This window comes from Leptonychotes weddellii, chromosome 6 (assembly GCF_054177405.1).
Source record: "Leptonychotes weddellii isolate Sample4059 chromosome 6, ASM5417740v2, whole genome shotgun sequence".
NCBI classification, from domain to species: Eukaryota; Metazoa; Chordata; class Mammalia; order Carnivora; family Phocidae; genus Leptonychotes; species Leptonychotes weddellii.
This window is the reverse complement of record NC_138374.1, coordinates 108,182,620-108,199,995: the sequence shown is the minus strand read 5'-3', so window position 1 is coordinate 108,199,995 and position 17,376 is coordinate 108,182,620. Positions and strand designations below refer to the sequence as shown.

Sequence of the window (17,376 nt, the reverse complement as noted above, 5' to 3'; positions counted from 1 at the left end):
GTGAGGTACTCTTTTAAGAGGTTTTAGGAAAAAGGAAATTTAAAAATGTTAAGGGACTAGAGCTATACAATGGTATTCCTCCCTTCCACCATCTCACTCCCATCCCCAACAGATAATCAAAACTTGTTACTATCCCAGGCTTGCCAGCAAGTAGCTATCTGCAGTCTTGGTAAACATTAGCTTGGATGGTACAGAAATGGAAGAAGGGAGGAACTTTTCCCACTGGGGCTGTTTTCCCTGCAGTGGTGATTATACACTTGCAAGCAAGGCCATGTTAGCAAACAGATAATGGGGTGGCCAGGCAGAACCTGGTGACACTCTTTTTCCTCTTGGCCCCTTGGACTCCCCAGATTCCTATTCTAGTTCCTTTAAAAACAGAAACCAGGCAGGTTCCTCACACCTGCCTCGAGGCTCCACGCCCTCATATTTTCTCCCCTTCCTGCTAAAAGCTGTTGACAGCCATAGACCCCAAGGCTGAGCTCACCATCCCTGGTCTGCCCAGTTCTTCACGGCTTCTCTATGCCTGACATACTGTCAAACCTTCTCATATACAGGAAATGGTAGTTGTCCTAAACCTTTTTGGAAAAGTTGCCCCATTAAATGGAGGATGGTTTCCAAATATGCCCGAAGGGAGATGGTGCCCTGGTCAAAGCCCAGACGGAGAGGTACTAACAAGAACCACAGCAGACCTCCAAGAATCCCTCTTTACTTTCTACTCCTTAGAAATGCAATACCCACAGCATTGGGTATACCTGTCTCCACTATTCTCTTCCCCTGTCTATCCTTTCCAGCAATATTTAAGCTGCATAGTTTCTCTTTTAAAAAAATATTATTTATTTATTTAGAGAGACAGAGAGAGAGCACGTGAGAAAGGGGAGGGGCAGAGGGAGAGAGAAAATCTCTAGCAGACTCCTCGCTGAGCGTGGAGCCCAACATGGGGCTTGATCCCACAATCTTAAGGTCATGACCTGAGCTGAAATCAAGAGTCAGACGCTTAACTCACTGAGCCACCCAAGCACCCCTAAGCTACATATTTTCCTTGCTAATTCTTACATGACCCAAATCTCACTGCTTGGGATGAGGAGAGGTTGAAAGGAAGAGAGGGTTTGCATACATATGAAGTGAGGGGGTAATCTGCCACTTTTGGCCCAATTCACCCACCCTGATGGTACTTGGGGTAAGAGAAAATGATGTAGAGTGTTCAGTGGGGGATGTCACAAGGCTGGTGCTGTTGTATGGGGAATCCGAAACATTTCCAGGTAGCAGACTGGGCTTCAAGGTCATGTCTGAAGTTGAAAAGTTGGTTGGGATAGAAGTTACTGTGATAGCTAAAGAGGTCTGTGACTGGACAGAAGAGCTCGTGGTCCCGGGCACTGGGGTGATCTCAGAGGTAGATGTGATATTGACTGTAGTCTCTGAAATAGACCAAAACACAAGTGTGCATGTGCACATGTTTGCATAAACACACACACACACACACACACACCCCTACACATGTCTCAGTTCACCGTCTTGAATTAAAACCTTATAGAGAATGATATTGGCATGGACTTCAAACCAGAAAAGGGAATTTGGGGAGTTAAGAGCTACTTCATGTCCCAACCCTTACCAAACTCATTTCAAGCCAGCTGTTGGAACCACAGCTATAATTGAAAATGTTATTAGAAGAGCTTTTGGGTTTCTGACACTGAACTGGATTCTGGTCTACCCTAAAGAAGTCAAAAAGCAGTTTGAACCTGAAGAGATCAGAGATTTCTAGGGAGTCTTCATCTGATCCTTGTTTTATCACTAACCTGAACTCGGCATGAGAGCAGGGTACAAGGAGAATGGCTGATCAGGATCAGCTGCTAAAGCTGCCTGAGAAAGTTGTCACTATATATCACTATAAATTATCAGGAACTTACTTCAGGGTCCCCAAAGCATGATGCACAAACCATATTTCGTGGGGCTTGTATGTTTCCATCTGTGGGGGAAAGGAGGCCTGGGGGTGGTCTGCAAATATCCTAATGCTTTACCCAGGCACCAGCAGCATCCCTCTGGGGCCTGAGACAAGCACTTTTTACCTGAGATGGTTGCAATGGTACTACTGTTGTCCTGAGAGACAAGGTACAGGGTGGTACTTCCAAGAGGACTTAGGGTGGTGGCCTTCTGGTTGGATACATTTGCAAACACAGTTGAAGTTATTTCTTGGGGGGTTGACTCTTTGGTGATAGCAGTCATGTTTTCTGTATTTGGGAACCCAGAGGCTATAAAGAAACAAGGAGGACAAGTCAGAACCTCAATCATCCTGGAGCCTCATGACATCATGACATCAAGACTATCCTGGACAGGTGACTAATTTCTCACTACTAGATTTTCCCTAAGAAAATAAGGAAGGGAAAGCTTGTATGCACCAAGTGTCTAATATAGTACTATTTATAGGAGGGGAAAGTTGCAAACAACTAAATGAATTACAATAGGATAAATGCTATATGCACGTCATGTACCATAATCATTACAAATAAAAAACTGTAAGAAAAACTAAAGCCACATGAGAATACAAGGCAATGTTTGTAACATGTTAAGTAAAATACTAAAATATCAAATTATATCTCAATAAATATCACAGAGATCTAAAATATGGGGGAGGAAGTACCTTTATTTCCTTTTTAATGTGTCTTCCTCTCTTCCATCACTCTCCATCCGCTAGAGTAATATACTCTTGGAATAATCACTACAGCTATGCCATTTCCATGCACCCCCCCTTAAAAATCTTCTGTCTAAGGCTTCCCCATTCCCAAACTCCCTTCATTCTTTCCCTTATGGCCTGCAAACCCATCCTCGTCTTTTGTTGAGAAACTCAGTAAGCAGCGCCCCCCACCCCCACACACACAGATTTCTTTCAAGAAGCTCTGACCTAGGAATCCAGTGGATGGACTAGAGAATATAAGGCCTGGTTTCTCATCAAATGTAGTGGGAAGAAAGCTTAGTTCTGACTCTGCCAATAACTACGTAGTTTAACGCGTGTGTGTGTATATATATGTGTGTATCTCAGTTTACCAATCTCTAAAGTGAGGGTCTTTTCTTACATGGATTGTTGGGAAAATTAATGACAAATATTAAATTGGTATAGTATAATGCTCCCGGATTTAATTATTCTCTGAAGATCTTCATGAAAGTCCTTGCCTTTCCATGTTTCCTGGGGTACCTATCAGTGCCATCCTTACACCCAGGAAAGAGAAGCTTCCTGACTGGACCTGAACTTCAGAGTCTGTATTCTGTTCCTCCTTCTACTCTGCCCGGCCCCAAACCGTGAGGAGTCCATGGGGCCAACAGAGAGGTGCCCTCTCTCCTAGGTCATACAGTGGGGACCAGAATTTCTAGAACTTCGTGCCCAAATGGCTCTTTGCTCACTTGAGGATCTTCATGCGGCCCTTTCTCCCAGTCCATCCTTCTGAGGGTGAACTGCAGCACTGGGTATGTACTTCCAAGGCACGAGAGTGGCCAAGAGGTGGCTGTTTCAGGGAGAAGGGTTGCACGTTTAGCATGTGGGTGGTGTGTCACTTGCATGCATAGAAGATCCCCAACAATGTGTGCCAGAGCTGTGAGTAAGAAGGGAAGAGGGATGGGCTAGGGCTAAAGGCCATCTCTTCCTGCTCAGAGACCGACAGGGTCCAAATTCACACGTGGCCTTCCAGATGGCCATGAAGGTATGATTTTCAAGGTAAGAGGATAGAGGATATTTCATTTAAATAGGCCTGATTGGTAACTTTGAAGTACTTAGACATATGACTGAGGGCCTCTATTCTGTTCTTGGCGTGGGCCCTATAAACCTTAGGGATGGGCTTGGTACCTAGAGGTCAGTGCCCAGCAGTACCACCCTTAAGGAAAGACCCCTGAGGATCCCAGGCCACCCTAAAGCTTGTCTTTAAATTTTCCTGATTGAGATCTAGGTCTGTATCTTTTGGGGTTTCCAGGTAAATAGCAATGTAGAATGACACCTCTTCTTTCCCTTGACATCAAGAGGGAAGTTAGGCTTTTGTTTCATTGCAATTAACTTGGGACCAAGAATGCTGCCTTTAAAAATGGTGACAAGTTTCACTCTCCCACATCTGCCTCCCTCCCCACCTGCTACAAGTAGATTGATATGAAAGGTGAAGACAATAATCATATCTTTTTTTTTTTTTAAGATTCTATTTATTTGACAGAGAGAGAGATAGCGAGAGCAGGAACACAAGCAGGGGGAGTGGGAGAGGGAGAAGCAGGCTTCCCGCCGAGCAGGGAGCCCGATGTGGGGCTCGATCCCGGGACTCCGGGATCATGACCTGAGCCGAAGGCAGACGCCTAACGACCGAGCCACCCAGGTGCCCGACAATAATCATATCTTAATATTACGTGCAGGTGAGTGGGAGGAAGAAGTGATATTACCATCTCCATTTTAGAGATAAAAACCTGAATCACCAAGGTTTTGGGCAAGAGGGGAGGCCATAGTTTATGCGGGGCAGGGAGCAATGGGGCCACTGAGGTTTAGCAGACACTTGAGTGGAAGGAGCCAGAGGGTCAGGGAGTCTAAACTGCTAAGGATCAGGATGCATCCTCCACCCTTCTGGAGAGAAAAGAATGGGCTCCTATCTGGGTCAGGTGGGAGGTGGTCTTCTCATAATAAAATAGATGGGGAAGCATATCCAGTCTTCCTCTGCTCCTAGATAGGACCTGCTCAGCAATCTGCCCCTAAGGTATGAACTCACCGAAGGGGGCAGGTGGTGGGAACATGTGGACACTGAACTGAAGGATCGTCCTCTCCGGGTACCACTCCAAGGCACCACTGGAACTCCCCCTTGACATCATCCTTCTTTCCCACCCTTTCCTCTTCTTCCTTCCAACACATCAATTCCTGGGAATCCTATCTGGCTCAGCCTGGCCCAGCCCTTTTCTCTTTCCAAAGAAAGCTGGGCCTGACTGAGGTGATGTCATGCTTTTGAACCCCCTCCCCCAGGGCCTCCTTCGCCCAGACAAACAGTTTTGAACTTTTCCAGATGTGTGCGGAGACCTGCTGCTGGTTCTGAGGACAGGAGTGCCTGTGCCCGATGAGTGAAGCAACTCTGGACCCAGGCCAGCTACTGACCCACTAGGGTCGGGCTCCCGGCGGCCGCAGCCTCCTCTCACCCACCACCTGGCCAAACACCGAGCAAAGGTAGCAGATCCATCTGCAAAGCGAATGAAAGCCCAACCTCAGATTCACGTCCCTGAGCCTGGAGTGGGCAAGGATGCCCGCTGAGAGCCTGGAGAAACAGTCAAAGAGGGAGGCCAGAAAGGCAAGACTCAGTGACAGGATACGTTTGAGTTGGTATAGAGCGAGGGAACATGGCGGTAGGGCCCTGGAAGCTAATCCAACCGGGGGTGGGGGGGGGCTGCTGCGGAGGGACTGGCAGGGAGGGAGTCCCGTGGTTTCACAGCTTCTAGGGCTCCCATTCTATCTAGAGCTCCCCTGAAGAGACTGCATCTTGCAGGAATAACATTTACATGAATAAAGACTGACCACAGGTCTCTGTTCATCCTCTTCCCACACACGTCCATGGCATTAAACCATCAAATGCTGACCCTTCTTTATCTGAGCTTCTGTTCTCCCCACTCGGTAAGGGAGTAACAGCAGCTTACCAGTTCGATTCTAGGAGACAGTCAGTGAAACCTCCACTCCATTCCATTCTAGACCGGGGCCTTCCAGACAAATAGCCTTTAGCCCCAACCCAACAGATCATTTTCAAATTTAAAATCAAACAAAAGTACAATTTAAAATCAAACAAAAGGCTATCTTCTGCTGTTTACTTCCCATTCTACCTTTACTAACTGTGTCTCCCTAGGTACCCGATTTGACTCTAGATATCCTATTTGATCTCAACTCATGAACCTGGGGCAAAGGGAGGAGACAAGGTATCAGGAAGTTAGCAAAAACGAGGATAAGAACCCAAAATGACCAAATAGAGGTCACAAAAGTCCTGTAGTAAAAGTAATGCATTTAACTTATAGGCACTTATTCAGAGACGATTATTCTTGTCTTCCATGTAGTTCTAACAAGCTTTGTTATTTGATATCCTAGCTAAAACTAAAAATTAGAGACTCCTAGAAGCAAACAATAAGGAGAAACAACAGCTTAAAAAAGAAGAAACAGAGATAAAAGAAAAACAGGCATGAGTATTAAGACCCACACCAAACTGGCATCATTTATGGTAGGAGTAAATAAATGCATACACCTTAATAAGCACTAACAAAGTCACTGAGTTGCACCATAACCAAATTATTTTCCTGATCCAACTGAATCATGGAAGTTGAAGTCCTTTTTTTGAGGGGCACACTAAGGAAGCAGGGGCGGAACGTAATATATTTTTAAGAGATTTCTACCTACAATTAGTAAAATGAAAAATCTTTTCATCTTGAAAGAGGGTGTACAGCTCCTCCCATCCAGAAAGCTCTGCTACCTAACTAGCTAAATTCCCATGCTTTAGGAGACTATACTTGGTCTTATTTTTTTTTTTTAAGATTTTATTTATTTATTTTAGAGAGAGAGAGAGCATGCACAAGCAGGGGATGAGCAGAGGGAGAGGGAGAAGCAGGCTCCCCACCGAGCAGGGAGCCCAACGACGATGCTGGGGTTCGATCCCAGGACCCCGAGATCATGACCTGAGCCGAAGGCAGATGCTTAATCAACTGAGCCACCCAGGTGTCCCTTGGTCTTGCTTTTCAAAGACCCTCTTATGTTTAGTGGGGTTTTTTTTGCTGGTGTTTCCCTGATCTCCTGGCCAGACAGCCCCATCCCATCCTTCTGTTCCAATCCTGGCAGCCGGCCCCAGAGGGGTTTCTGGGAGGAATTCTTGGGTGTCTCAGCCCACAGGGAGACGGCACTGGGAAGAAGCAGCCTGCTGCCTCCGCTGGGACCTCCCAGTCTGTGTTTCTGAGAAAACAGTGAAGCCTCCATGCGAAGAGTGTGGGCTCGGCAGTCAGACCGTGTACTGAGGTTTCTTTACCCTGTTCTCGCTGTCAGGGCTTGGAAGGAGGCTTCCTCAATTCTCTAGACCTTACCTGTGAAATGGGAATAAAAACCGCCCCTACCTCCTAGTTGTTTTGAGGAATAGAGGAGTTAAGGGGCTTAAAGCAGTTAGCCCGGCTGGTAAACGCTCAAGAAATAGCGGTTATCTTTAGTCAAGGGCCCCCTTCCTTCTGCTTCTCAGAGGCCTTCAGACACGTCTCTCCACCACTTATCTGGCACAAAATCATATATGCTGTTTCCTGAGTATAGGTCTTGTCGCCTCAGTTACATTATAAATTTCTTTAGTGTTGGAAGCGTCTCTTGGACTCATTCGTTCTACTCAGGGCGCCAAGCACGACCATCTGAGCTCGGAAGAAGTCCTCAGATTGCATGGCGCCCATGACAGACATATGCACGCCAACCGCCTCTACGGGCAGCCGTTGCATTCAGGGCTCCAATTTAAGAGGGAATTTATTAAATTAGGGAGCGACCATGGGAGGATGACCAGAATCAGGAGAGTTCTAGAAACCAAGTCTCATATGGTTGAGGGCCTGGAGTTACTTCATCTAGATCGGGGGTTGGCGAACAGCTGGTGGACCCAATCTGCCCACAGGCCGTTTGTTGTATGGCCAGTGAGCTAAGAAGGGCTTTTACATGTTTCAAGTGTTGTAAAATAAAACAGAGTAGACTATGCATCAGAGACAACATATGGCTTCCAGAGTCTACAATATTTACTATGTGGCTCTTGACAGAAAAAGTTTGCCAACCTCTGATCCAGAAAAGAAGAATCTGGGGAGGGAGAATAAATAACTTTATTCAAGACTCATTTCACTTACTTACTCACTCTTATTTTTTGTCATAAGCACCAGTGATGTGCAAAGGACCATGCTCAGTGCTGTGGGAGCACAGAGTAAGAGAAGACTCCTTCCTGCGGTGTGGTGTGGGTGTCATTTCAACTTAAATAAATCTCTGTCCTCAAGGAGTTTATAATCTAGTAGGATCAGACAGGTCAATATCAGATTCATTCTGTGGTAGTTCCAAGAATAGAATTAGATTAGAAGTTACTGAAGATTGGAGTGCCTGGGTGGCTCAGCCGGTTAAGAGTCTGCCTTTGGCTCAAGTCATGATCCTGGAGTCCCAGGATCAGCCCCATTTCGGGCTCCCTGCTCAGCGGGGAGCCTGCTTCTCCCTCTCCCTCTGCTCCTCCCCCTGCTTGTGCTGTCTCTCTCAAATAAATAAATAAAATCTTAAAAAAAAGAAGTTACTGAAGATTAACTGGTTCTAATTAAGAATAGAATTTAAAGTTAATGATTAGAAGATACAAGAAAGCTAACTTCATTGTAATACAAAGAAAAGCTGAAAATAACATGTTTTTGTTTTGTTTTGTTTTTTAATGGAATGAACTACTCTGGGAAGTGGTGAGCCACCCGTCTTTTCCGGGAGCACTCAGGAAGCGTCCTTGTTATGCGTCTCACTAAGATTGGGCATCTTGGACTAGCACAAAGAACTGGCTTGTTGGCCTTCTGATGGTTCCTCTGAACCTAAGCTGTGATGTGAGCATAAACCAAGTGTCTGTGGTCTGAGGCTACCAGTGGACTGGGACTCCTCTTTAATATGCAAATAGCTGGTCTTGGCCCCCATCCACTTACCCTGGAACCCCAGGCTCCTGAGCTTCCTCTGGGGGCCCAACGTTTCTCCCAGTCCCCTCTTCCTTCATTCTCCTCATTGCCACTGACCCCTTTTCCACAGCTCTGTGCCTCCCTGTCCTCAGGCTGCTGCCTTTCTCCTTCCGATTCACCGGGGACCAGCGAAGCACCCAGTCCTTTCTTCCAGAGCACACTAATACCAGGCGAGTGTGTGTTTATCAAAGGTTTGAGGGCATGGCACCAGATCACAGCCCAGCCCAGAAGAGACACCGGCGTAAGCTTGAACTACTTAGACATCACTGTGCTAAGCACCCCTGCCACACCATGAAGAGTTTCTCCTTGCCGGGTCTTCTCCACCCTCAGGCACCACTGTTTCTGAGCTGCTCCAGGCACCCCTCCTTTCTCCTCCTTCTGGCCTCTGGATTCCCACAGCCTGCATCTCTTGGGCCCATCAGATACAAAGTTCCACTTTATCTGTATCATGCTCAGCAATTCAACCTCCTGTCTGCCCCTGCACATCCAAGGCCTGGTTTTTTTTTCACCCAGAGATTCTTTAAGGCATTTTCTTTAACAACACCATTGGCCACCTAGAAATGCCGCTCCACTACAAGCTATCAGTTGTGGGTTCTTGGAGTCTTTCCCCCCAAATCAGGAAGAAGCAGACTTCCCAATTAAGCCAAAAGGCCTTTTCCTTTACATCCAAAGGGAAGCGACTGATCCGGGGATTGGGAGGGGCCAGAGAACAGGTGCTACAAAGTCCACCTGAGTCCATCCCTATTCGTGTGCACCTCACTCCCCCGGGACGCATGCATCTTTCTCCTTAGCAAAGTCAGCAGCTGTCGGAACAAAACATCATAGATGATGTGTTTTTATTTCTTAGCTGAGGAGGGAAGAGAATGTTCTCATTAGAGAAGTCAAAATCCAGAAAAATAGGAAATTCTGCCCTGGCAACTCCGAGCATTTTCTCTTGGAGGGTGGTGTTTTTGTTCTTTTTCCACACCTTCACATTTTCAGGTCTCCACACTCGGGGCTGTTTAGTGAGAGCAGGCAAAGTCACCGAGAGAGGGAGGCCAGGCACCCTCGGGGAGCTGAGCAACCCTCCAGCTCTGAGAGGGAGCCCAGGCCCTCCTGCCCGGCATCTAAAGGAAATCAGGCAGTGAGGCCTTGTGAAGTGGAATTTGTTCCTCCTTTTTCTATTTGTTTTGTAAGACTCTGTGCCCGAGTTTACCTGCTGCAGTTTGGTGCTCCTTGCCCTGAGCTTTTGGAGACAAAGACTCAGAGAAGGAAAGAGGTGAGGACAACTGAGCAAGGAGGCCCAGGAGGTGGAGCCAAAGGGATAAGAACAAAGATGCCCAGGCGTGTTTTCTCAGTCAAACAGGAATGGTGCGGAAGAAGACTTGCATTTGCAAAGGTGCTGCCAACTGGACCGACCCTACAAAGGGGACCACTGGGGGCCACTGAATTAGTCAGAGGTCCCCAAGCCTGCTCCTCCTCCTCAGTCGCCATGTGGCAGAGGTTCAAAGGGTGGAGTCCTCTCTCCTCTGGAAAATATCTGATAAAATTCTTTTCCCTTTTCTTTTTTCCCCTCTTACATGTAGCCCCAGACAGGATATGGGTGTGGGGTCAGCATGCACGAAGGACCCAAAGGAAGAAGAGGAATGTGAAGGGGCGGGAGGGGGGGTTGGGGGGGTGTCCTTATGGTGAGAGGAAAGATAGGCCATGGAGGTCTTGGAAGGAACAGATAGCCCGAGCCTGACAAATGGGGTTTCCTAATAACTGAAAGGCTTCTCCTCCCAGTTGGTGACACGGCAGTCCTCCCTGGTGGCCTCTCAGCTCCCACTCTGACTCTGGTCACCACCCAGAGCAGCCCCATCCACAGCAAGAAGAGTCTACTTTTGGTTCAGTGCTGTGCCCATCCTTATGCCAACTTCTCACGGGGACAGAAAGAACTTCCCAGAACAAAGCTCTCTGTCGGTGTACATGACACGGAAACCAGCGAAACCCCGGTACCCTATATTTTGCAGTAATAGCACGGAATTCCTGCAATGTCCCTCCGTTGGCATTTCAAGATATGATCACTCATTTATTTATCCCACGATGTATACCAGGACAGAAAATGACTCTTAGCATTAAAAAAATAAACAAACCCTAGAAAGTTCTCGGGGAAGACGTAAAGCTCCAGATTGGCCCAAGTAGTCCATGCCCCAGCTGTCACCCCCAAAGCTGAAACAGTGGAATTCTCAGCCTATCTGGCCCAGATTTTGCAGGAGGTCAGTTGCTCCCCCCACCTCCTGCTACAGGCCAAGGCGAGACTGAAGCTGACCAGCTGAGGAAATAAAAAAGGGTGGGCCTCACTCGGCCGGGGACCAGGTCATCACAAGCTGTGTAGCCAAAGGAGAGTGGAACATCTGATCAGCTGTTCATCAACTCCCCCGTTAGGAGGGTGTCGTCTAGCACCCAGGGGAGTTCCCCGGTCTAGCGCTTCGACAGCTCAGTAACAGCTTTTTCCCTGCCCCAGAGGGCAGATCCACGGCTGCCAAACTGGTCAAACCAGAGCCTTCCTTAGAGCTTTCTCAAGCCCGAGTCTCTCTCTAACTGGGTGGGCACAGAGGGGGACAGCAGAGGACAATGAGAGCAAAGGGGCCTAACTGGCAGGGCCAGGTCACTCTGTGCGGCCATGGTGGGTGGCCTTTCGGATGGAGTAAGAATAGGGAGTTGGGAGCCCTAGAGGGCTGGAAGCAGAATCTTGAGCAAAAGGGAGAACAACGGACAATGTTTAAAACCTTCTAAATGCAATGAGCTGAGATGGGGAATGCTATCCCCAAATGAAAGCAATTAAGAATAAATATTTATTGAGCGCCTATTATTTCTTCACCAAAGTGAGAGCAAGATCTTAAGGAGTAGGGGCAAGTGTGTGTGACTGGAAGAGCGTCCACTAGCCTGCTAATCTATTCACTAGTTTCAGAACTTGGAGTGGGAAGGGGGAGAAAGCCCCCAAATGTAACAAGTCTGAGTCGGTGCCAGGGTGGGGGATTGCGATGGGGAGAGGGAGGCAAGGCGCAGAACAAACCCCATCTACCGCCACCTTCTCTCCCTGGGACTGGGTGTGGGTGTGGGAAGAGGGGACTGGGTGTAGGTGTGGGAAGAGGGAGTTGTAATTTAGCTTTCCGATCTTTTCACGGAAGGATCTTTTCACGGACTGTTCTTCATTCCACACTCCCCTGGTCACCTAACTCAGCTGGACTCCTAGGCCTCCTGGGCGTCCGAGCCCGGGGCCTCGTCCCAGGTTGGCCTCGCTCGCATTCCTTACAGGTACCATTCGGGCTTGCCCTGCCCGATGGTCGGGCGGGCGCCTGCGCTCTCTTCCCAGCAGCCGCTCAGGCCGGGGCTTTCGGAATCAACCCCCGGGCGCAAAACTTTCCTGCTTCCCTCCTCCCCTCTCCTGGCTCTGGCTCCGATTTTGCGCCCCGCACCTTTGACCACGCGAACAGACTGGCATCTTCGAAGCCCTTTACTTTAGAGACAACTCCAACGAGTCGCACGCTCTGACTCCGGGAAGCCCGGGGCGCGCCGGCCCGTTGACACCTGGGCTGGCTGACCCTGGCGGCGGGGTGGCCCGCCCTGCCCTTCCCGTCCGCCCCGCCGCTACCCAGGTGACTGCGCCGGTCCCGGCGGGGCGCGGTTCAAAGGGCCCGGGTCCGGCCCGAGCCCCGAGCCGCGGTGGGCGTGGGGCGTGGGTGGGGGCCGGGGTCCCTTCCCTCCGCGCCCCCGGGCTCTGCGCGCTCGGCCGCGGGAGAGCGGGGACCCTCCCCGCCCGCCCGGGCGCGCGGCCGGTACTCACGCAGCAGACTGAGCAGGCAGAGCGCGGTCCAGCCCCGCGGCATCCCGCGCCCCGCGCGCGCGCCCCTGCCGACCAGCATCCTTCCCGCGCCGCTCCGGAGAGATGCGCTCAGCCCGAGACGCGCTCGGCCCGCGGGACGCGCCGCCCCCGCCCTCCGCCCGGGAGCGGGGTGGGCGAGCTGGCGTTTTTCCCTCCCCTCCCTCTTTATTCCTGGCAAGGCCGGCCCCTCTCCTTGGCCGCCACTACCGTGAGCTTCCCCGCTCAGTCCCACAGGCGGAGGACGTTAACAGGGGCCGGGGTTGCCGGCCGTGGAGGCCAAAAAAGGTGGAGGTTTGTGCGGGCTCCAGACGACTCCTTCAACTTTATATAGAGGCCCCGTCTTGCTCCTTCAAGCTCGACTTCCACTTAACTTTTAACCCCTTTGTGTCAGCCTGGCCGGTGGCAGGGACAAGTTTCCTCGGAGTTCTCTCTCTGTGTGTGTTCTTTCCTTTTTGTTTTTCTTTATTTTTAACTTTAAGCGAGAACAATCTTGCCCAAGGGCTCTAAGACCCGAGTTTACAAGTGTGAGCATTTTGCTAATCAGGTAAAACTCAGCACATGCCCCATCTGATGCATTTCATGACAGTCACACCAGAGACTGTGCTGCATGGTAATGAAGCATAAAGAGTGAGCAGGACACATAAATGACTGTAATTATTCATTTTACCCTTCGGAACCATTCTTGTCGATTTTCTTTTCACTTTTTTCCCCTGCAGGATCTGTCTATTTGTGTTAATTTGGAGGGGTTTTTCTTGTGACTGTCCCTAATTTTCCACATAGTTTGAGCCCATCACCATCATCATAAAGACAAAGGACTCTCCGGGCACCTAGGTGGCCCTTTCTCCAGGCACCCCCTCTCCAGCTCTGGATCTGTGAGTCTACAGGCTTTATCTTGCTCTTTCATCAGAAAAAGGACTGCCCCTGACCCCACCCTCTACTACCTGACTGATCCTGGAGCTCCCTATTCCTCACTAGTTGTTCTAGAGGTTAGTAAAGGGAACGGCAGAAACTCTGAGCTGGGCGGTCAGTCTAGTCGCAGATTGGTTCAGATGGGGGAGGTAGAGGCTGGAGGAGAGAGAGGTGGGCAGGAACAGATGATGGCACCAGGGAGGGGATAAGATAAGGCCCAGTCTGAGGTCCTCAATGGAATCACAGGGTTACAAATACCCAGTGTGCTGTCTTCCATGATGTGGGCGACACACAGCCCAAATGGGGAGGAAGGAAGGTCAGACCAGCTCCCTCTGATCTTTCCTGATTTACTTGTCTGCAGACTCCCTAGCATCATGAAAGTAGACTTATCTCTATGGTCCTTCTCTGATCTACTGTTATTTGGTTTGTACAGAAGTGGGCCCAGGTCTAAAAACACAATCCGAAGCTCTCTATTCTGATCTTGTTGGCTAACTTTCCTTTAAATAGGAAACAATGCCTTTCATCACACAATAAAACCAAAGGCTTAAGATGCAAATTTGATAGAACACAATGGTATGGAATGAATCTGTTTCAAAGTGTAAATGGTGATGTGGATCTGACCACATTGTGATCTCAAAGGCTTGCAGCTGGGGACAGAAAAGGCTGAAAAATACATTTTAAAAATCAGGCGTTTCTCCTTGGGACTTCCAATTAATAGAGAAAAGAGGGGAGCTCCTCTCCCACCCCTTTTCTTAGCTCCCTCTCAACTTTCTCCGCTCCAGGGGCTCGGGCTGCTTCACCCCCAGTGAGAGGTCATGAACAAAATGTGGGGTTCCAATCCTTGCTAGGTAGGAAGACCAATTTGGCTCACATGGCTCATCCTTCATTCTTTGTCTTGTGTTCTGGTTACTTCAAATGGCCATTTGTCTGCCCTAGCTGGACCACAGGAGACAGGAAAGAGTTTGTCTGAATTTCTTAGCTAGCTTTGGTGCCAAGCTTCTCAAAATGTGGTCTACACAGAATCAAGGTTAGGGTCCAGGACTCTGCACTTTTCATAGGCAGTGTCCGTGATTCTTATGCACACTAAGCTCAAGAAGCCCTAGTTTAGAAAGAAGACACACTGCGTGCAAAGTGGAGGGCAGACTTCAGGGAGGAAGATTAGGAGTACAGGGATGGGAAGCCGGCACATCTCTTCCTCTGAGAAACCAGAGCTGTTCTTCTCTGGTCTGCACCACACCTGTGCCAACAGGTGTTAACTGGCTACCCTTCCTATTTTCCAGAGTCACTGAGACTCACCACTTCACGCACACACAAGCTTGCCCCCACCACCCACAGACTCAGGTTCAGTCTGGCCACTGAAGATGAGTCCATCCTGGGGCCCCCGTCTTATGTTTCCTCACAGTCAGATAGAGGTGAGCTCTCAAGTCTCTTCAAAGCTCCAGCCTTTCTTAGCTGCCCCTTGGTATCTCTGCCCCCCTAGTTCATCACATAAGCTGATGCTAGAAAGGGTGGTAACTACACGGGCCATAGTGGAGGGTGCAACAGAAAGATCCAGAGTGAGAGGCTCTGTCAGGCCCTTTACAGACCTTCTAGGTTATGACCATCTTTACTATGGAACATCACCCCACCTCAGCCCCAACACACACACATCCTATCGATCAATTTAAAATAGACCCTCATCCCATGTTAAATATAACTACTTTGATGTAAAAAAAAAAAAAAAAGGGAAATGATTTAAAATGTTTTTGAGTTTTGAAGTTTATTCATTTGGTTCTTGTAATTCAAACTTTATTATGTTTATATAAAACTGTTAGAGTTGAATTGTGGTTTACAAGTTGGCTAAGTTTACCTTTTATAGACAGTAAATACAACTTTTGTTCATTTTGATTTTCCAGTTTCACATTTTAGAACCAACACCTTTTTCCCACATTGCAAACTTGTTCTGGCTCTTTGAAAACTCTCAGGGTTTAGATCCCAGTTGAGCAGGGAGGGAGCCTTGGTGACAGAGGTGTTTGGATGCCACAGGGAGGCCATGAGGCCTGGAAGTCAGAAGTCAGTACCTTCTTTCCTCTTCCTGACTCCCAGTCTCTGTCCAGTGCCTTCTCTTGGCAGAACCTAACTGGAAACCCACGGAAAAGGGGGTCTGGGAAATATGGCATGTGGGTTCCCTGCCCCAGTGTCTGGTAGGAAATTACTCGCCTCCAAACCATGCCATAGGCAGGCTATAGAGACCACAGAGCAAGAGGGCCCAGGCCAAATTATGATGATCGGATTACAAAGGTTATTGAATCTATTTAAAACATACTGCCAGAAAGACGAGGAAAGAGTTGGGGTAGGTTAGTCTGCTTGGCATAGGGAGCAAGCAAGGTGAAAGAGCCTCACTCTTGTGGTATGCTCCAATGGTATAGCTGTAAGGACCAGAACTGAAGTTAAGTAAGGGATGGAACATGGCTGGAACCAACGTGGCAACCAATGCTTACTCTGTTGCGGGGTGCAAGGGCAGGTAGGCCTGGTCACAGGTCTACTCACACAGCTCGTCAGTGTTCTGTGACACCATCTCCTTTGTCAGCATTTCAGGGGCAGAACATACAGGGACCAGAATGGTGTCACCAATAGGTAGACAATTTAAGTAGGTAATGACCTGCCTGTCAGCCCTGAGGTGATATGCTCTCTACCTTGTAGTGACTTAATCTTTCTATCCCTTTCCACCTGTAAGTGATACTCTTGTTCGTTATATTCTTTTTACAATATATTCCATTTATTTTATTTTTTTCATGTCTTTGCAGATTAAAAACTTGCTACCTATTTTTAGCATATCTGAATTCTGCCAATTGTTTACCTATTGTCTATAGCAAATACAATGGAAGAATTTTGCCCATCCTGTTTGCTTTTCTTGGCCTCTGCAGAAGAATCGAATATTCTCACATAACGGAGCAAACACACACCATCCCCGGCATTATAGAGAAGCGTCTAGAAATGTGGGGTCGGAACTAAGGGACTCAGGGTGAATAACTGGCACTCATACAGTTTCATATATTTTTCATACAGATAACCACTTTCCCTGCTCTGTTTACTGAGTAGTCTCTGCTTTCCCTACCGATCTGAAATGCCATCCTGTCATATGCCAACATTGTGTATAAATGTGGGCCTGCTCCTGGACTCTCTCCTCTGGTCACCCTGTGTACCCCGGTGCCTTTCCCATTGTCTAATCTACTGCAGCTTCAGGTAAGTCCTGATATGGGTAGGGCAAGTGAAGACCCTAGTTTTCTTCAGAAAAGTGGCCTGGCTCTTCTCTGCTCTTTACTCTTCCATATGTATTAGAATCTGCTTATCAGGTTCTTCCCTAAAATAGCCTTTTGGATTTCGATCAGAACTTCTCTGTTGATTAATTTGGAGAGAACCAAATCTTTCCTTTGGTGAATTTGGCATAGCTCTCCATTGTTTGGGTCTTCCTTAAAGTTTCTGATTTTTCTTGCAGTGGTTGTAATTCATCTTTCGTTAGATTTATTCCTAGATGATGGATGTCCTCTAATGCTATTGTAAATCGTATCTTCTTTTTAATTATTTTTGTGCTGGTGTATGAAACAATAATTCATTGTTTTATATTAATCTTCTGTTGAGCTCCCTTGTGAAACTCTCCTATTCTTCCTAAGTGTTTGTAGATTCCTGGGGTTTTCTATGTAAATGATCATATCAGCTGCATGTAGTGATAATTTTGTTTCTTCTTTCCAATCTTTCTCCCTCTGAATTATTATTTTTTTTAAGGTAATGTCCTGGCAAGAACATCCGCTGCAAGGATTAAAGATGTGGTGATCCAGCAATTGCACTACTGGGTATTTACCCCAAAGATACAAAAGTAGGGATCCGAAGGGGTACGTGCACCCCGATGTTTATAGCAGCAATGTCCACAATAGCCAAACTGTGGAAAGAGCCAAGAT

At 48.1% G+C, this 17,376-nt stretch overlaps 2 protein-coding genes and 1 long non-coding RNA gene across 4 annotated transcripts in view; 2 read left to right on the top strand and 1 right to left on the bottom strand.

Moving 5' to 3' along the window:
* The window catches only part of CD34 (CD34 molecule), a 23,506-nt gene extending 10,682 nt beyond the window's left edge, over positions 1 to 12,824 (bottom strand). The window contains exons 1-3 of one of the 2 annotated variants that reach the window (XM_081824888.1): positions 12,491 to 12,824; positions 2,064 to 2,246; positions 1,162 to 1,415 (exon numbers count right to left, since the gene is read on the bottom strand). In XM_081824888.1, the coding sequence (XP_081681014.1) occupies positions 1,162 to 1,415; positions 2,064 to 2,246; positions 12,491 to 12,569 (516 nt within the window). In that variant the 5' untranslated portion in view covers positions 12,570 to 12,824. The remainder of the gene's footprint in view (positions 1 to 1,161; positions 1,416 to 2,063; positions 2,247 to 12,490) is intronic. The other variant, XM_081824889.1, reaches the window with a different exon arrangement.
* Positions 1 to 17,376, top strand: part of CR2 (complement C3d receptor 2) — a 436,172-nt gene that overhangs the window by 204,802 nt on the left and 213,994 nt on the right. The gene's annotated exons all lie outside the window — the stretch shown is intronic.
* Positions 11,796 to 17,254, top strand: LOC145722324 (uncharacterized). The gene is made up of 3 exons (XR_014146492.1): positions 11,796 to 12,302; positions 16,487 to 16,663; positions 17,204 to 17,254. It is a non-coding gene; the product is annotated as an uncharacterized LOC145722324 (long non-coding RNA).